Consider the following 19,575-nt stretch of genomic DNA (forward strand, 5'->3'; position numbering starts at 1 on the left):
AGGCAGAGATGTCAGGTCTCACTTGCAGAACTCACTGTTGTAAATAACACTTTAAAGGGGTCTCTCTCTCTCTCTCTCTCTCTCTCTCTCTCTCTCTCTCTTTCTCTCTCTTTCTCTCTCTCTTTCTCTCTCTCTCTCTCTCTCTCTCTCTCTCGCTCTTTGAGGAAATGGATGAAGTGTAGATGTGGAGCTGGTGATCCTCAGTAAAGGTTTGGCAGCGCTGAAGAACCGTTATTTGGCAGGATAATGGCTGAGGTGTTGACGCTCACTGTGACTGAAGTCCAGTTCAACAGGAGGAGTTTTCTGATCACCACTCAGACTGAAATGACCTGATCTAATATCATGCCTAATGAAGCAGAGCAGCATGTTTCAATCGTTCTTCATACGTTATGACATGTACAGGATTCAGTTTGTCACAAAATGTCATCATTTGATGTGTAAAGTCTCCCTACATTTCATTACGTTATTTTCAACGTACTGTAGGCTATGTGGCTTTAGTTTGCTCCAACATGTTTTACAATGTGGTGTTTTACAGTACATAAGTTTCATACGTTACGTTACGTTACGTTACGTTACGTTACGTTACGTTACGTTACGTTACGTTACGTCATAATAAATTATGTGACGTTGCACTGTTATGTCACAGTGGGGGATGTTATGTTTTGCTACATTATGTTACATTATGTTATGTACTGGGATGTTATATGATGTTACAGTCAGGGCTGTCAATTGATTAAAATATTTAACCGTGACTATTCGCATGATTGTCCATAGTTAACTCTCGATTAATTGCAAACTGATCGTACGTTAATTTATCTATTCTAAATGTAAATTCAAGGGAAATTTTTCAACTTCTTAATACTCTCATCAACATGGGAGTGGACAAATACACTTGCTTTATGTAAGTGTATGTTTATTGTTGTTGCCAAAAATCCAGACCAATATCAAATACTGTCCAGAATAATCTACACATAACCTCAAACATTCTGCATACACAAAAAATAAACTGGAATGGCATTTTGACCTGAGAGGAACATCATTTCGTGATAATCTGACCATGTCGTGTCCAAACAACTATATTTCCAGTTTTTCAAATATTTTTCAACACAAACTGACTGAGCTCACAATCAGACTCCTCAACCAGCAAGTGATTTTTCCAAAGGCTTCTCCTTCTTCTTCTTTTGTTTTGGAGGATCACAAACAGCTTTAAGTTGTATACCGCCACCTACTGTACAGGAGTGTGCTGTATCACATCATGCACCTCTCAGTTCCCCAAACTGCTGTGTGAGAGGACACGAGTTAATCACGTGTCAAATAAATTGTCAATAGGACTTTGAATTAACGCGTTATTGTCGTGCTAATTTTGACAGCCCTATGTTTCATTATTTTATGTTACAATAGGGGATGGTATGGCATGTTATATATACTACATCATGTAACGTTATGGAATTTTACATATGCTAAAATATGTTACGTTGCGTTACACTGTGTTAAGTCATGTGACTTTGTATTACAATATGCTGTTTCATTATGTTAAGTTATGTTATATTACACTATATCATGTTACGTTTCATTATGGGATGCTATATTATGTTACAATATGTTACACTACATTGCATTATTTTATGTTACATTGTGCTACGCTATGTTACCTTATAAACTTGCTGCATTACCTTATGTTGCATTACAATACATTAAGCGACACTACATTGTGTTATGTTACATTGTGTTGTCATGGTACGTTTCATCATGTTATATATATCATATTGTGTTATGTTACATATGTGTTAAAAATGTGTAATATTACAATGCATCAAAATATGTTGTGTTGTGATACCATTTATTTCAATGTGATTCAACGTGATTAGAGAATTGATGAATTAAAGTTTGTGTCACAAAGCTTTGATGGAACCAGATGCAATACAGTGGATCTTAGCTTGATGCTTTACAGTGTGATTTAATACAATGACATTCATGTGTTGCAATGAAATACATTTGATGCGATTCTGCGACCTTGACGCCTCCAGCTCGCTGCTCTCGTCCGGCCTTGTTTCAGAGCAGCTCGGCGCAGCAGGAGCTCAGCCTGTGAGCATGTTGCTCTTTATCTGTGCGAGCTGAGCCCTTCTCAGTACATCCACTCCCAAATGTTAGGTTACTCTGTTTCGTCGTCCCTCTGTGTGTGCTGTGACTTTAGCTAAAGTGAAAAACGCTGTAATCTTCTCCAAACTGCTACAACATGTAAAAACAAGCGCGGCCAGACGCTCCTATCTGTTTTCTGTTTTCGGATGACAGATAAGAGAGCGGGCGCTGTGGTCCGAGGAGGAGGCTGAATAATTGATGGGGAGGACGGGGACACTGAACAAACATGCAATCCTCATCTGCGAGTGTGTGAAGTGCAAAGCAGGCGGGATCAAACGCGGCGAGCTCACGGCCCGTTTAACAGCAGCTCAGAGATGTTCTGACTCTCAGTGACTCAGCTGTCCGCCGCTTCAGAAACACGACGCGTCCGAACGGGAACAAGCAGCAGCTGCACACCCTCACATTCTCAGTTGTCTCTGTGTGTGTGTGTGTGTGTGTGTTTGCATTTTTTGTTGTGAATCAGTACAACTTCACAAATTCCACTGTGTGTGTGTTATGTAGTTTTTTGTCAATCAGTGCAACTCCCACAGTGTGTGTGTATATGTGTGTGTGTGTGCCCACATGTTGACATGTTTGCATACACACACGTCAGTGAATCATGTGTGCATGTATTTGCATGTGCATGTGTGTGTATATGTGTGTGTGTGTGTGTGTGTATACGTACTTGTACATATTCCTGTGTGTTTGTGTGTGCACCTGTACATGTGCCTGTGTGTGTGTGTGTGTGTGTGTGTGTGTGTGTGTGTTCTTGTATTTCTATCCTTGTTGAGGCCAAATGTCCCCACAAGGATAGCAAAACATGGAACGACGTGCCTTGTGGGGACCTTTTTCCGGTCCTAAGTAGGAGAAACAGTGTTTTCTTGACCATGTTGTTGTTACTGAAAAAAGTAAAAGTGCAAAAACATTTCTTTAGGGTTAGGCTTTGTTGTGGTGTGGGTTAGGGTTAGGGTAAGGGTCAGGGTTAGGGGCTAGACATGAATGGGAGTCAATGGACGGTCCCCACAAGGATAGAAATACAAGACTGAGCGTGTGTGCGTGTGTGCATGTCTGTGAGTTTTTGTGTTACTGTGTCTCTGTGTATGTGCATTGTTGGATCTGTGTATGTTTGAGTGTGTATGTATTTATGTATTCACTTGTATGTATCTCTGTACGTGCACGTGCACGTGCATGTCTGGATGTTTGCGTTTGTAGATTTCTTTGTGAATCAGTGCAACTTCACTAATGTCGTGTGTGCGCACATGCACACAGTTGCATGCGCCTCTTTGTGTGTGTGTGTGTGTGTGTGTGTGTGTGTGTGTGTGTGTGTGTGTGTGTGTGTGTGTGTGTGTGTGTGTGTGTGTGTGTGGAGGAAGTTCTGGGTTATTGGGTGAAGTTGGTTTCCTGTTGTGGTTTCCTGCCTCTTCTGAATGTCACATGAACTCAGATCGTCACACTTCAGTGCTGAGAGCACTGGAGGTGAAACTACAGGCCGAATACTGTAAAACTACTCGACATTCAGCTGCACCAGCAGACATTATATGACTAATATTTAACAATATGCTGTATTAGAGGTACAGTGGCAGAATTTGTCAATTTTATATATGAACAAACATTTTTCTGCTGGTTTCTGCAGCAGACATGCATGCGATCACTGACTGAATGAACAAACAGAAATCACTGTGTGAATTATCATGAACTAAATCAGTAAAGAAATACCTGAGGGAAATAAATCATTTTATAAATAATTTTGAAATACATCTGTGTATAAATCACATTGTTGATAAGAGAAATGTAAATGAGAGTTTAAATCTGTAAATCAAGAAGAAAAGAACATCAGTGTAACATAAATCAGTATATAAATCACAGTGTATTGATTAGTGTCAAGTAAATCATCATATAAATCAGAGTGAAGTAAACGGAGGAATAAATCACAGCTTGTCACGTATTATTCCTTCTTGCTTAGCTTTTGTTTTCAGGCAGCTGACCTCTGGCCGCAGATAAACCTCGGTTTAGGCCTGTTCCTGTTTTCTCAAGTCTCCTGTAAGATCAGCTGTTCTGATAAGAGCCTCTTGTCATTCATTACTCACACCCACTGCCCGCTGCGCTCATCCCTCTCCACATCCAGCCTCCCTGACTCATGTGTCGAGCAGGAGCTGCTGTGGTAACGCTTCCTTTTACAGTACGGTAATTACCATGTATTAATGTGGTAATTGCAGGGTAAGTACCATGTAATAAGGAGAAGTTATTGTAAAATTACCATGTAATTACAGGGTAACTATGTTTCTAATTACCTAGTACTTTTAGAGTAATTACCAAACCAATTCTAGGCAAATACCAAGTAACTACCTGGTCGTAAGTATTAATTACTGGGTAATTATAATGTATATAGCAACTATGTCGGTAATTGCCAAGTACTTACTAAGTAATTGCTAAGTAATTACCATGTAATCATTGGGAAATGTAGACTTTTTACTAGGTATTACTAGGTACTGCTAGGTGTGTACGCTATGTATTTCCCTATTAGTTAAGTGTTTTTTACTACTTACCTGGTAACTTCTTAGTATTTCCCAGTAACTACAACATTTACCTGGTAATTACGGTTGAACTGTAGACTACTGCAAAAGGAAGTGAGGCCTGTTTCCACACTATTACCTGGTAACTACTTATTCGTTACCCAGGAACTGCAAAAATACCTACCTGGAAATTACATAGTTATTAAAGTGGATTTGTACTGTAAAAGGAAGTGAGGTCTGTTTCCATGTTATTACATGGTAATTGCTTATTTGTTACCTAGTAAATAGAAAAATATCTACCTGGAAATTACATAGTTATTAAAGTGGATTTGGACTGTAAAAGGAAGTGAGGTCTGTTTCCATGTTATTACATGGTAATTGCTTATTTGTTACCTAGTAAATAGAAAAATATCTACCTGGAAATTACATAGTTATTAAAGTGGATTTGTACTGTAAAAGGAAGTGAGGTCCGTTTCCATGTTATTACATGGTAATTACTCATTTGTTACCCAGTAAATAGAAAAATATTTACCTGGAAATTACATAGTTATTAAAGTGGATTTGTACTGTAAAAGGAAGTGAGGTCTGTTTCCATGTTATTACCTGGTAATTACTCAGTATTTAGCCTGTTACTCGGAAACTTTCACATACCCCACACACTTGCACCAAAAATGCAGCAAACCCCATCAGTGTCTGTGATACAGTCTCTGAACAGCACACTGTATCTGTCAGGAGATCAGAGTTTCCATCAAAACCACCATCACCAGCCGTCAGATTACATTAAGATGAACGCATTATTATTACACTTCCTCACTCCAAACACCTCACTGTGACAGACATGCAAAAACAAGAGAGCTGCCAAAGATAAACGTTTTAATCAAATGGAGTTCAACTTCTTATAAAACATTTTACAAAACAGTGCACATTTTTAGCAGTCAGGCACCTTTTTTTTTTAAGAAACAGAACAGATTTCTTTTGCAAAAAACAAAATACAAATAACAGTGATAAACAATCACTATAAATCAACATTAGTAAGTACACTGCTCCAGTCTTGTGAATTCACATCATGTGTTTTCTGCAGACCCTTCTGGTCTACAGGAACCCTTGATCTCCATCATCCCGAATACCCAGGACCGCCGTCGCCAGGTGTTGTCACTTCGTCCACGTCCAGACTTGTACCTCCCTCGGTGTGATGGAAACGAGGACAGCACAACTGTTCCTTCTTAATGCTCAGGGTTTATTCACTTTAACACCCAAACCCCAAACGTGAGAGCTGAAAACATACAAATATACATTTTAATAAACAGAAACTTACACAATAAACAAATATACACATTGCACAAAACCAAATATCTTTAAACCTTCAAATATGCACATGAAACCGACATTACAACCGAAATATCCACCCAAGCCTGAACCACAGCCACCCAGCACCAGCTGCAGAGCTCCACACTACCACCACGATAATGATCAATAAAACTCCAAGAAAAACGAAAATATACACACCTCACTGGCTGCTTCACATTGTAAAGGAGGTAAGCCGTTTGTTTTTGCTCTTTTCACGGAGTTTTTTGTTCTTATTTTCTCTCTCCACGTTTATCTGTGCAGCACTTAATGTGGTCCTACCCGGAACGTTCCGCCGTAAACACGCTTTCTCTCATTAGAGTAGGAACCGAAATTTAATTAAATATAAATATCACCATATCACCAAGTGTCTGCAGACGTTCTGCCATAAATAAGCTTTCTCTCAGTCGAGGCAGAACCGAAATTTAATTAAATATAAATATCACCGAGTGGCGGAACTAACTCTCTGCAGACGTTCCGGGTAGGACCACATTAAGTGGTGCACACAAACGTGGAGAGAGGGAAAACGCTCCAAAAAGTATGTAAAAAGAACAAAAACAAACGGCTTACAATGTGATGCAGTCAGTGAGGTGTGTATATTTCCGTGTTGCTTGGTGTTTTATTGATCATTATCGTGGTGGTAGTGTGGAGCTCTGCAGCTGGTGCTGGGTGGCTGTGGTTCAGGCTTGGGTGAATGTTTCGGTTGTAATGTCGGTTTCATGTGTATGTTTGAAGGTTTAAAGATATTTGTGTTTTATGCAATGTGTATATTTCTTTATTGTGTAAGTTTCTGTTTATTAATATGTATATTTGTATGTTTTCAGTTCTCACGTTTGGGGTTTGGGTGTTAAAGTGAATAAACCCTGAGCATTAAGAAGGAACAGTTGTGCTGTCTTCGTTTCCATCACGCTGAGGGAGGTACAAGTCTGGACGTGGACGAAGTGACAACACCTGGCGACGGCGGTCCTGGGTATTCGGGATGATGGAGATCAAGGGTTCCTGTAGACCAGACGGGTCTGCAGAAAACACATGATGTGAATTCACAAGACTGGAGCAGTGTACTTATTAATGTTGATTTATAGTGATTGTTTATCACTGTTATTTGTATTCTGTTTTTTTTGCAAAAGAAGTCTGTTCTGTTTCTTAAAAAAAAAAAAAGGTGCCTGACTGCTAAAAATGTGCACTGTTTTGTAAATTGTTTTATAAGAAGTTGAACTCCATTTGATTAAAACGTTTATCTTTGGCAGCTCTCTTGTTTTGCATGTCGGTCACAGTGAGGTGTTTGGAGTGAGGAAGTGTAATAATAATGCGTTCATCTTAATGTAATCTGATGGCTGGTGATGGTGGTTTTGATGGAAACTCTGATCTCCTGACAGATACAGTGAGCTGTTCAGAGACTGTATCACAGACACTGATGGGGTTTGCTGCATTTTTGGTGCAAGTGTGTGGGGTAATGTGAAAGTTTCCGAGTAACAGGCTAAATACTGAGTAATTACCAGGTAATAACATGGAAACAGACCTCACTTCCTTTTACAGTACAAATCCACTTTAATAACTATGTAATTTCCAGGTAGATATTTTTCTATTTACTGGGTAATAAATGAGTAATTACCAGGTAATAACATGGAAACAGACCTCACTTCCTTTTACAGTACAAATCCACTTTAATAACTATGTAATTTCCAGGTAGGTATTTTTGCAGTTCCTGGGTAACGAATAAGTAGTTACCAGGTAATAGTGTGGAAACAGGCCTCACTTCCTTTTGCAGTAGTCTACAGTTCAACCGTAATTACCAGGTAAATGTTGTAGTTACTGGGAAATACTAAGAAGTTACCAGGTAAGTAGTAAAAAACACTTGACTTATAGGGAAATATATAGCGTACACACCTAGCAGTACCTAGTAATACCTAGTAAAAAGTCTACATTTCCCAATGATTACATGGTAATTACTTAGCAATTACTTAGTAAGTACTTGGCAATTACCGACATAGTTGCTATATACATTATAATTACCCAGTAATTAATACTTACTACCAGGTAGTTACTTGGTATTTGCCTGGAATTGGCTTGGTAATTACTCTAAAAGTACTAGATAATTAGCAACATAGTTACCCTGTAATTACATGGTAATTTTACAATAACTTCTCCTTATTACATGGTACTTACCCTGCAATTACCATGTTAATACATGGTAATTACCGTACTGTAAAAGGAAGCGTTACCGCTGCTGTTCAACGCCCGTCTGGGAGAGGAGGTGGGAGGCCCATGAGCAACCACGCACCGCCGTATCGCCGCTATTTCTGTGGATGTGCTCACCGCTGTGTTCCCAGCAGTTCCAGATATCTCTCACACTCACACGCCCTCACACACACACGGGAAACCAGCCTAATTATGCGGAGTGTGTCTCCAGGAAGGAAAGCCCTCACAGTCACACGGGTTATCAGTGAGCTGGGACGGCAGACAATGGCTCATCCACTCTGCGCTCACAGATAACCTGTTTTCTGAATAAATACAAGCAACACTTTGAAGGTTTGACAAAACATGTGCGACTTGTCCTCAGTTGATAAAAGCAGAAGGAAAGAAAGAAAGAAACTACACCAGACAATGCTTTACTGGGAGTTTTCAAGCCTCAATGTTTTTTCATGGTTTTCTGGGCTGAAGTTGTAGTATGCTGGCACAGTGCCTGGGTCACTAAATGCACCAGTTTATCTGTATAAGTTGATAAATGCCAATTTACTCTCTGTCTGTCTGTCCGACAGATCAAAACACCTGTTTGCACGACTGACCGACCTCTCTGCCCTCCAGAGCTGTCAATGTATCTAACCGTTTATCTATTTAGTTGTTTTTTGCCAGCGAGCATGATAGTTACAGATTTATCAATGTGGTGTTTGTCACAACTGATCAATACCTGCCAAGCTGTAAAAGATCCATCTGTTCAGGCTGTTCACTGTAAGTGTCAGTGTGAATAACATACAGAACCGGGAAACCACATAGAAGTTTCCAATGAAAAATTCTGTAATTTGAAAGTTACATGAACTTTGTTAAGGAGGACACTTTCGACTCCAGCTTGTTTTCTCCATTTCTGTCCTGTGTGGGATCCACAGTGAGAGTTTGTGCAAACCGTGGTGTTGTTGGACTGTAGGACTTAGCAGAGTCGTGTGGTATTCAGCACCTGCTGACGAAGACTGAAATAAGACACAGCGACAGCAGAAAGCTCCTCCCATGTTTCTCTACAGCTGTCTGATGGGACACATGTTGGCTCTCTAAAGCCAGTGTGATTGCATTTTAAACTAAACCCAAAAAATCTATTCTATAATGTTGTGCCTACTGTAGATACCACTGTTGGGTTGAGGGGGTTTGTGTTGTTTTTAACAATAGGTAAAAAAAAAAATGAAATGCAAAACGAATTAAGAGATAACATAGGAGTACATACACTGTTCTTATTATTATCATCATTGTATGTAAAAAAAAAAGAATAATGGGAGCAATTATTTTTTATGGATTTATTCCTTTGTACTGTAATGTTAACATTTTTGTAGTTTTCATGAATTTTTACATTGTATTATGTAATATTTTTCATAGTTTGTATGCGTTTGTAACATTGTATCATGTAAAGATTTTTGTAATTTTTATATCTTTGTTGTGTTTGTGAATGGTTTTGCTTTACAAAGCTTTTTGAGTGACTGTGTTAATGTAAGAAAGGACGCACGTGCCTGTGAAACAGCTCGATTCGGATTTATGACGTCTTCCCGATGACGTCATGCGCCTTGAACCCGTCCTATATTTAGAACAGCACAGTCATCAATCGCACGTTCCGGAGCGCCAATGGTTAACCGCGGCGCGTGCGCGCTCACGCAGGCGTCCGCGCGCAGAGCCGCACCGTGAACGCGCAGAGAGGGGAGGGGAAGCGGATCAGACGGCAGGTCGCTCCGAGTGAGACGCACCGAGTCCCGGAGACACAAAGCGGATCCACACCGGAATCTCTCCGAGGCGGCGGCGGCTTCTTCTTCTTCCTCCGCCGGTGGACTTACGCTCTTGACGGGGGGATTTTTTTATTCCACAGCAGCGACGCGCGGGGGGAAAGGGTCACCGAAAGGCTGTCCACCATGTCGGGGAGCAGGGAGGAGGAGAGGAGGAAACTGGCCGACATCATCAACCACTGGAACGCCAACCGGCTCGACCTGTTCGAGATCAGCCGGCCCACAGAGGTGAGCGGAGCCGCCCCGGGGTGGCAGGAGAGGCCGCGGACCCGCAGGGGCCCTCTCTCCTGGAGGGAAGCGGGGGGGCGGGGAGGGAGGAGGCTGGACGGGAGCAGCGGCGGCCGCCGCCGGGTGACACTTGTGTCGGGGGGCGAGTGTGGACGCCGTGGTGGGCAGCGTGGCTCGCTCCGGAGGGAACGGACGCCAGACTCCATTGAAAAATCCTCCCGCTTTACTATGTCGTAGTAGGCGCACGGCGCTCGACCCGCGAGCCGCTGACACTAAAACAAAACATTACGCTTTAGCCGCGACTCGCACGGGAAATTATTTAACGGCTGCGAGCAGGAAAATCATCTATTTCCGAGCTAATTAAACGATCCACTTGCTAGCTGCCGCCCACAGCTGTGTGTGTGGAAAGCGGCTAATGTGAATGCCTGAAAGTTGTCACCCTGTTCGCACAGTATTCGACAGCCTTTCAACGAAGGCGCCGAATTAAATCTTAAAAGCGCATTTCTCCTAAAATACATTTTAATGGTAACCTCAGGGGTATGTAGCCGTAAAATGACACGGTTAACACCGATTTGACAGATTTTGAATGGAGTTCGGCGTCCAACGTAAAAAACTAGCCGGACTAGCTAGCCAGTTAGCCAGCTCCTTACCTGTGGAGCACATACAGGCGCTCGCCACTGCGCTATATTAGATAAATAGTTGAAGTATTGCGGCTAGTGAAGCATAAATGTGCCTTGCCGAGGCGGGGGCGAGCCGTGGGTGTAGCGGGCTCGTTGTCCTCACCCGGGCCGGCCTGATGCTGCTGTGAGCGGCCATAATTTGACCCTGCAGCATCTTAAGGAGCTGTGATTAAACCGGCCGTCTGGACCCGGCCTCGGCTTGTTTACCAATAACACCACCGGATAAGTGTCTCCTCCAAGCCTCAGGAGCTCAGGCTTAAATCAGGCTGGATCTCTTTTAACTTTTAGCGTGAGATCCGCACTTCAAATTAGCTGGGATCATGAGCCAAAGATGGAAAAAGGACTGGAGTCAGGGCTGCGTCCATCCATCCATCATGTATCACTGGTTATTGTTTCCATTGTAAACTGAGGTGACTCCCCCACATACCCTGGACATTTACAAATAAATAAATAAATTTGAACAAACACCATAAACACATTCATTACGTTCTATAAGAGTAGTATACAACCTTTATGATCAGAAGAGACATTTTTGTGATTTTCCACTAAATCAAATTCACCTGCAGCCACAAAACAAGTTTAACCTTTAAAGGAAACGCATCCAAAAACTGTATCTTATGTTGGATGTATGAAGTTTCAAACATAATTTAGGATGGTAGACGTTTCATTACATTTTCAGCTGTTTTTGGGCTTAATTTCATCAGTTTAATCCTTCTTTTCCAGCATTTCTGAATATAAATATTTAATTAATCCCAGAGGGAAATGCCTCTAAGCATTGCTCCACACAGAGTAAATAGAAAGTTGAATATCATATAGGACAGGATAAAAATGAAAGTAATTTTTAAACTTTAATATGTGGAAGGCTTAACAGTGGCTAATGGAGGCGCAGAAAGGATGAAATTAAATCTTTTAGAACTTCTAGTCGTTTTGACTTTTTTTTCCTGTTTTAGTTATTTTTTAAAGCTTTTTTTAGTCCTTCTATTGACTCTGTCTTGTGGTGTTTGGTGTGTTGCTGCAGCGTGGACAGTTTCAAACTTTAATTCTTCAGTTTTTCACTAGAAAAGATGCTTCCAGGTCTAATTGTGTTCGTTGCTTCACTGAAGCCGTATTCTCTGCCACTGTCTTGATACTCTGTTTTTCTTTTGGACCAATTTGCCTCTCTTTCTCCCGCTGCCTACATTTTTAATGCAAAAGTTTGAATGGAATAGTTTGGTGACACAATTGAATTAGTGGCATGATTTATTCTGCAACACCATGCGGATGTCTTGTCCACGAAGCCCCTGGTGAAAAAGCTTGTCAGATGTCTGCACCTGGTCGTTGCTCCGCCGGTTGATTTCTGCACATTTACCTCGTATCGCCATCGTTTGATTGGTCAAGGCGCCACGTCGCCATGTGAGCCGGTAGAGCGACTCGTTCATAAGAGTCAACTTTTAAAAGGCAGTCACAACAACAGCCCGACTCAACTCGGAACCGTGGCCGAGTAGGTTCTAGAACAGTACAACGCTCCAAACCGGGGCGAGTTGAGTCAGTGCTCGTGGAAAAGCTGTTTTAGACTTGACTGTCACCGTTAATAAGGATCCCACTTGGTCATCTGTCCGTGTTCTCCCATTGTTAATGTTTGTAACGTTGTCTTCTGAATATTGTTCTTTTTTTTGAGTGGAGCTCCAGACAACAGTCTGTGCTTTTAGTTTTTGTGAAAAGATCTGAATCTCTAAGATATTCCTCCATATTTAAACAAAACCATATGTACATATGTAGCTGCTAACTGTGGCTAGTGCTCGGTGTTATTTGGCCAAGCAGTGAATATTTATTTATCAATTTTTTTCAATACAATCGTCAGATTCTGTAACATTGCTGAGGTAGATAATTAAACTGAGACAGGCGTCATCCTCGGTCGTCTGCCGGCCTAATCCCCCCCCCTCCGTGTTGCGTGTGGTGGATTTAAACCTTTTGGCTGTGATGGTGTCAGCTGTGGTGTTTTTAGGCGGGCGGCCCACCCCCACCTCTCCTTGGATAAGGGTATGGGGGGGCAATCAAGTCCCCTCTCCTCTCCTTCAGCCGATTAATGTTCCAGGATTGAATCTGACCAGCCGTTGGCCACAGTTGTGTACAACACACACCCGCACACACACACACACACCCCCTCCTCTCCCCTCTGTGAGGTGTGTTTAACCCCTTAAGAACTAAGAACTTCTCCAGCCGTTCTGCTTCGTGGTGCTCTGTCGCTGCTGACGTAGCTCCGCTCTGAGTGGCGTCCAGTAACACTTGATTAAACTGAAGCAGATGCGCGGTGCCCCCCCCGCCTCCCCATATGTCAGCTGGTGGAGCCCCCAAGCTGCAGGAGTGTCCTTCAGATCGTCTGGACGACTCCCGAAAGTCGTGGCGCATCAGTTCCCCTCGGCTGGAGACACGAACGTACCGCCGGACGTCCGGTTCAAGGCTTGTTTGTTTGAGATTGCGCCGCAGAATCTGACTGTAAATAATGTAAAAATGTGCGGATGTGAGCCGAACCTGCCTCCCTGAGCAGTGAGATCATTCGTGTGATTAGATTAGCGACGGCTGGCTGATTAGTCTGGAGCAAAGGTTCTCAAACTTTTTAATCTCGCAAACCCAAACTGAACAAGTCCTGCTGTGGGACTTATGGGGGACTTGGGGGGCGAGCAGCAGAGGGAGGGGGTCATTATAGCATAGCAGGTACTGGCGTCACGTGGGGACTCGGGGCGGGCTTCACTTCTGCAGGTTCAGTAAACACTGAGCAGTACGGCTGTTCAGATATAATCACACCAGCTGTTTGTTTTCTTGGGATGTAGAAATTGTGGGAAAGTTTACTCGACTCTTGGCTCCATTATGACAGGAACAGTCAACCTGCCCCGGCTGGAGTTTACCAGGGGTCCCCAAAATAAAACCTGCCTGAAGCAGAGCGGATTGGGACCGATTCTGAGGAATCTGCTACAGTCCGTTCTGTTTGTGACGTCAGGAAATGAGATTTATTGGTCCTGGAGCAGGTCCAGAGCCGTCCAGGCCGTATCAAGTAAAGTTGATATTCCAGGACTGGACCGGTGTGGTCTCAGATGAGCATGTATTGATCCCATATGTGGGGGTCCAGGATGGATTCATAGCTCATTGACCAACAGGTGGCGAAGCTAAGAGCTGACTGACGGTCAGTCAGCCGTTAGCTTAGCCACCAGGGAACTAGCTAGCTGGCTTTCCAACGATTCATTGATACTCAAATAGCACTATGCACGACTTGATCTCAGCTTTTTAAAACCTGGAAATAGGGTTTTTTTAATTTAAATATTGACCTTTTTTTGTTGTGCTGAATTCTGCTTTCAAGTCAAACATTCACCATCATCTATTTCCCAGGGATCGAAGCAGCTTCAGACGCTCAACGCTGTTGTTGTTTTGATATTTGTGAATTTATTTAGTAAAGTAGAGAAAGTGAAGACTTTTTCATATTCAGTATTTACAGTTTTCAGTATAAAAATCATAGAACCTTTTTATACCTCCATCAAGTTTGATGTTATGATAGAGAATCAACTTGTCAATTAATCTTTTGAAGTATTTCCAAACACCAGATGATGGCAGACCTGATGTTTACCATCGACTGAACACAGAAACGACAGGAATGCTAAGAATGATTTTGTCAACAAACCCCAAAATGCAAGGAAGAGTCTCTGTTTTCACTTAGAGACGGAGCCTGGGTGACTCCAGCTGCCTCTGTCGTGTGAACAAACCGCCACACTGCATCCGCTGTTTGCACCGCTGGACATTCTCGCGCGCAGCCAAACTCTCGATCGGCGTTCCTTCCTTTGATCGCCAATCGGCACGCCTCTCGTCGGGACGTGGCAGCGCCGGTTCGGTAGACAGCAGCCAGTTCTGGTTAAACCAGTCCCGCCATCCACCAGGCGGGTCTTGACGTTCGCTGCTTCCCTGAACGGGGTCGGTTCGAAGCCCGGCGCCGCGGTCGCTCGTGGTGTCAGCGCGATGTTCCTCCAGCAAGTGCTGAGTCACTGAAATCAGGCCGCGGCCGTCGAGCGGCGAGGCGAGGCTCAATCAGATGACTCCAAACTGCACCGGCTGATTTGTGTGAGGCAGGTATGACAGTTTTAAAGCTCCTCCACTCACCCTGAGTGCTGACTGAAGGAAATCTTACAGGTTTTTTTTTCTTTTTAATATATATAGAACTGAAGAAGAGGGGAGTGTTTTTGTCCAGCCTGTCCTGGATTGAACCCTCTCCTCCAACACGGCTTGAACTTCCTCTTGAACCCTGGATTCCACTGGAACATGAATCCACTGCATTGTGTTAATACTGCTGATAAAAAGAAAAGAAAAGCCCTGAATCTGTTTATTCTACCCACAGATTTGATGTTTGATCTAATGTTGAGAAAAGTGCAGTAAATTTCAATTAATACAATCTGTGATTAACTAGGTAGAACCTTTTGCAGAGATGTTGTTAGATTATCTTTTATGAGCTCTTTGAAGAAGAAAGTTATAGAGCGTCTTCCTCCTGATGCATCAACTCTTAACTTTGCTGTATTAAACTCTATTCAGACTCCAGTTCTCATTATCTTTAACAGCGCCTGTTACGGTGTGTGTGTTGAGAAGTTCCAGTGGAGTTTGATATAAGTCTAATTTTAAAACCAGATGTGAAGATGTTTTTTTTTAAAAAAAAAATTAGCATTAAAATGAGTTTGGAGAACTTTCGGTCTGATGGCGTCCTTAAACGATCCTATAGCGGGGCGCCGCTGGAAGGAGCGTCAGATCTAAAATAAGACATTTAAAAGAAACGAGAGCCTTAAATAGACTCTATGGAGCTTTTAAGTTGCAGCAGAGCTGGAAAAAAAGAATGTGAGATAACGTCATGGCGTGTTCTTTCACTGTCACGAGACGGGCGTTAGATGAACCCACTGCAACCGTGTCTCCACACAGAATTAAGTCTGTGTGGAGGAGAGCAGCTGAAAACACAGGATTCCTGACGTCCGTCAGCCACGCAGCCACCGGTCAGGCTCTGCCGAAATAACCTCAACCTAAATGTCCCGGAATGGTCCCAGTCAGACCTACAGATGAGAAAGCCAGAAGACTTGGATGTCAGCTGGAGCGGCCGCTAATTGCAGTCACATGTTTGGGTGAAGTGTAACAACAGCGTGTGCCCTGTGAGCTCACCAGACGTTTGCCCTCTGTTTAAAGGATTTTCCCTCCACTGGAGAGCCATTTGTTTTTCTCTCTGGAAGACCACCTCAGTTTACCTCGTCACAATATTCCAGTGAAGCCAAACACGGACCGATCCTCCCATTCTTACCAGCATATGAGGGCAGAGGCCTTTAAAATAAAGTGCAAATGTATGTTTTCACAGGGTTTTTGTGGCTTTGTGTGTCTGCGATATCTGAGGTCTCATTTGCATGACGTGTTCACATTGAAATGGGAAACTTTTGTAGCAACAACGGTGCTCAGAGTCACTGAAAATGCAGCTTCAGCTGGAACGAAAATGCAAAAATGGCGAGTTTTTACTTGAAATGTTGCGTAAAGGACCCTTGACCCTGGGTTGTTACAGTTGTTTTTACAGGCAGAAGCAGAAAACTGCTTAATGTTCTTGGAATTTGCTAATAGTTTTCTGTAATTTACAGATTTAATCCGACGTCATCTGACGTGAACGTTGGCGTCTCTCCCAAGGGGACTCAGACCCCAAGTTGGAAAACACTGGTTGATGATGTTGATAAAAACTGAACTGAATGACGGCAGAAACTGTTAAATTCCTGGTGATTGAAAGTGTGAGGCAAAAAAAAAAAAAAAATTGGTTGAAATGGATCAGAAAGTCATCTATTGTTTTAGAGTCATGGTAAATCATGCTATCGTTGCGATCCTGAGCAGCAGCCGCCGCCGCCATAAGTGGCTCGTCTGGAGTGCCGGAGGTTTGGAGCTACAGGTTTATAGCAGGAATGTCCAGCAGTTTCCTCACAGCGTGAAACTTTCACTGCCCGGTCGGGAGCCGGTGCCTTTTAGTTATTTTTCAGTTAAAAAAGTGAGGGGAAAAAAAGTAGCCGGATAACATTCGATGAAGTCAGCCTCTTTGTTCGGTGCCACTGACTTCCCGTGGCTTCTGTTGACCCGAGCCGAACGCCGAACCGCCAAGACACGGCAGCATGTCTGCCTATTTTCCCGTCGTACTCGCACTGGTGTCCGCCTCTTCCTCCCCGGGTGGGATGGGAAGCGCGGTGCACCGGCGGCACGGCCCCTCCCTTTTCCCCCCGCTGCTCAGGAAGCAGGAAACCGGCCGGGAAGTGTGTGTTTTGTGGAGATAGTGTTTTTCCTGTCGTCGAGGTGGAACGTCTGTGTCGCTCTCCGAGCGCGGTCTGATTTTTTTCCAACAGCTCTTTCCACGAGAGGTTTCCACTGAGAAATCAGCCGTCATGGATGTCTCCATGTCTTTTATTTTGTTAAATATTGTTTGTTTTGATTGTGATTTGTGAAAATTGTACCTTCCACTGGGAGATTTTAACCAGTTTCACCTGATAACTGACTTTGGTTTTTCCTTAAAGTGAAACCTTGTGTGGATGCAGTGCGATGTCTAAAGCAACTTCAAGATGATCGTTGGGAATGCTTAGCTAAAACTGGCAGATTTGACCTTAAATGACCCCTAAATGTTAGCATAGCATCACGTCAGAGTGCAGCACAACTATGCTTATTAATGACTGTTTTTCATGGGTTTTTGGTTTTTTAAATGGTATTATTGGCTCAACCAAAGAGATAAACCTCTATAATCTTCATCTGAAAGACAGCACAAGGTCTGGACGGTGAGAGTATGTAGACATTTTGGTTCAAGGCATGTATTTTGTCATAAATCAGTGATTCAACAAACCGCCCGAGTGTTTCCACGCACTGTGCATCAACACTCCAGTGTTATTTCATATGGCCAGTTGGAAAGACTTCAGATCATCCCGTTGTCCTGACACTCGACAGAATGAAGGCATATTTACCTGATACCATGCAGCCTTTGACATTTTGACAACCAGGAAACTGCCTATATTTTAATTTTTGGTTGGAAATGGGCATTTCCTCCTGTTTATAGCCTCGCTGTAGCGTTTTGGAAGGTCACAGATTGGAGAATGAGTCCGCAGCATTTTCTCAGAGGCAGTCTTGGAACGCTGCAATTGGGAAGGGAAAAAAAACGGTCTGGGAACCAGCGAACCATCCACGATGTTTATGTTATTTGGATTGTGGTGTTTGGCTTTGTTCTATATGGAAAATATACAGAGACACGTTGGCTTGAGAAGGTTTCCATCCCTCAGGTTTGATTTAGACCGACAGCAGATTTCAGTGTGAAGGCCACCGGCTGGATTACACATAATTACACCTGAACTCCTATTGGCGCTTCGGCTGAGCGTTTTAACGTCGACTGTTGACTTTTAGCTAATGTCCATCAAAGCTTCCTTTAACTGAATGTTTTTTCCTTGATATTCTGACTTTGAAACAAAGAAGGCTCGGACCTCGTTTTCAAGATTCAAGTGAAAACACAAAGCTTGCGTTGCATTCTGGGTGTCTGTTTACACAGCAGTGGTGCTCGGAGCTCTGGTGAACCCAAGTGACTACTCATAGGAGTAGTTGAGGAGAAAAAATGTAATCGAATTACTCGATTTCCTCGAGTAATCGCTGCCGCTCTGGGTTCCACACATCTACACCATGGCTGTAGTATTAGTTGTTCTTCACATTGTTGTGCTCAGTAGACGGACAATAAGAACAGTGTTTTCCTCCCGAGTGTCGTTACTCCAGTCCAGATTCTCCTGGTCCAGGTCTCAGTTCTCCCGTCGTTAATGTTTAGAGCATACCGTTCTCTGCAGCCTGTGTTTAGGTTCATTATATAAACAAACGGCGCCAACTTGTGATCTGGCACTTTAACTACATCGTTTTCAGAATTTCTGCTGTTTTCATGTAAACGGGAAACGGTTCTCAAAACGTTGAAGTGTCAGCGTTGAAGTTTACTGAAACAAAATCGTTGAGTTTTCACTTGACTCCTGATGTAAACGGAGCCTTAATGTCTTCACATCAGTGTGATTTATAATCTGACTGATCTGTTTTTGTGTCACTTGAACGCTGCAGAATAAGATAATCTGACCATTGAGAGAAGTGTCTGCCTGTGGAGGGTTAGTGTCAGTTCTTGCCTCGCCGTGCGCCGTGCTGATGCCTTGGTCTGTGAAGGTCATTGTGGCGGTCCCGGCTGGTGCCCGTTTCCTCTGCGAGCCGGTGAATCGGCGGCCCCGCGAGGTCACGGCCGTGCAGGGGCTGACAACTGTGCATTTATCCCCGTCCGCATTGTTCCCCGACCCCTCCGTCCCCCTCCGTCCCCTCATCGCGTCACGCGGCGGCCCGGCTGCCGGCGTCGTCATGGCAACGACGTAGCGGGGATGAGCTCAATGGAGAGGCCTCCCTCTCGGCCCCGCTCGCTGACAGCCTGGAATAAAGAGGGTGTTTGCTGTAGCGATAATAGCTGTGGTCTAAAGCGTAGTTGTCGTCTGGGAGCTCAGAATTCCCAACTGAGAATGCTGCAAGTTCTGGAAAAAAAAAAAAAAAAAAACTCCAGGGAAGTTGTTCTCTATTGATAGGAACATTGTAACTTCATGTCTACACGTGTTTTAGTGGTCCAAAAACAGAGCGGCTTCTAGAACTTCTCATCTCTGAAAACAACTTCAAATTTAAGTGATGGAGCTTTTACAACGT

The 19,575-nt window shown here is 43.2% G+C and overlaps 1 protein-coding gene across 1 annotated transcript in view; it reads left to right on the forward strand.

Annotated features, from left to right (window-relative positions):
• Positions 1–9,867: 9,867 nt before the first annotated feature.
• Positions 9,868–19,575, forward strand: part of afdna (afadin, adherens junction formation factor a) — a 91,401-nt gene continuing 81,693 nt past the window's right edge. Inside the window, 1 exon segment of the mRNA XM_030109529.1 lies at positions 9,868–10,183. Within this exon segment, the coding sequence (XP_029965389.1) occupies positions 10,082–10,183 (102 nt within the window). The 5' untranslated portion in view covers positions 9,868–10,081.

This window comes from Salarias fasciatus, chromosome 15 (assembly GCF_902148845.1).
Source record: "Salarias fasciatus chromosome 15, fSalaFa1.1, whole genome shotgun sequence".
Lineage (NCBI taxonomy): Eukaryota > Metazoa > Chordata > Actinopteri > Blenniiformes > Blenniidae > Salarias > Salarias fasciatus.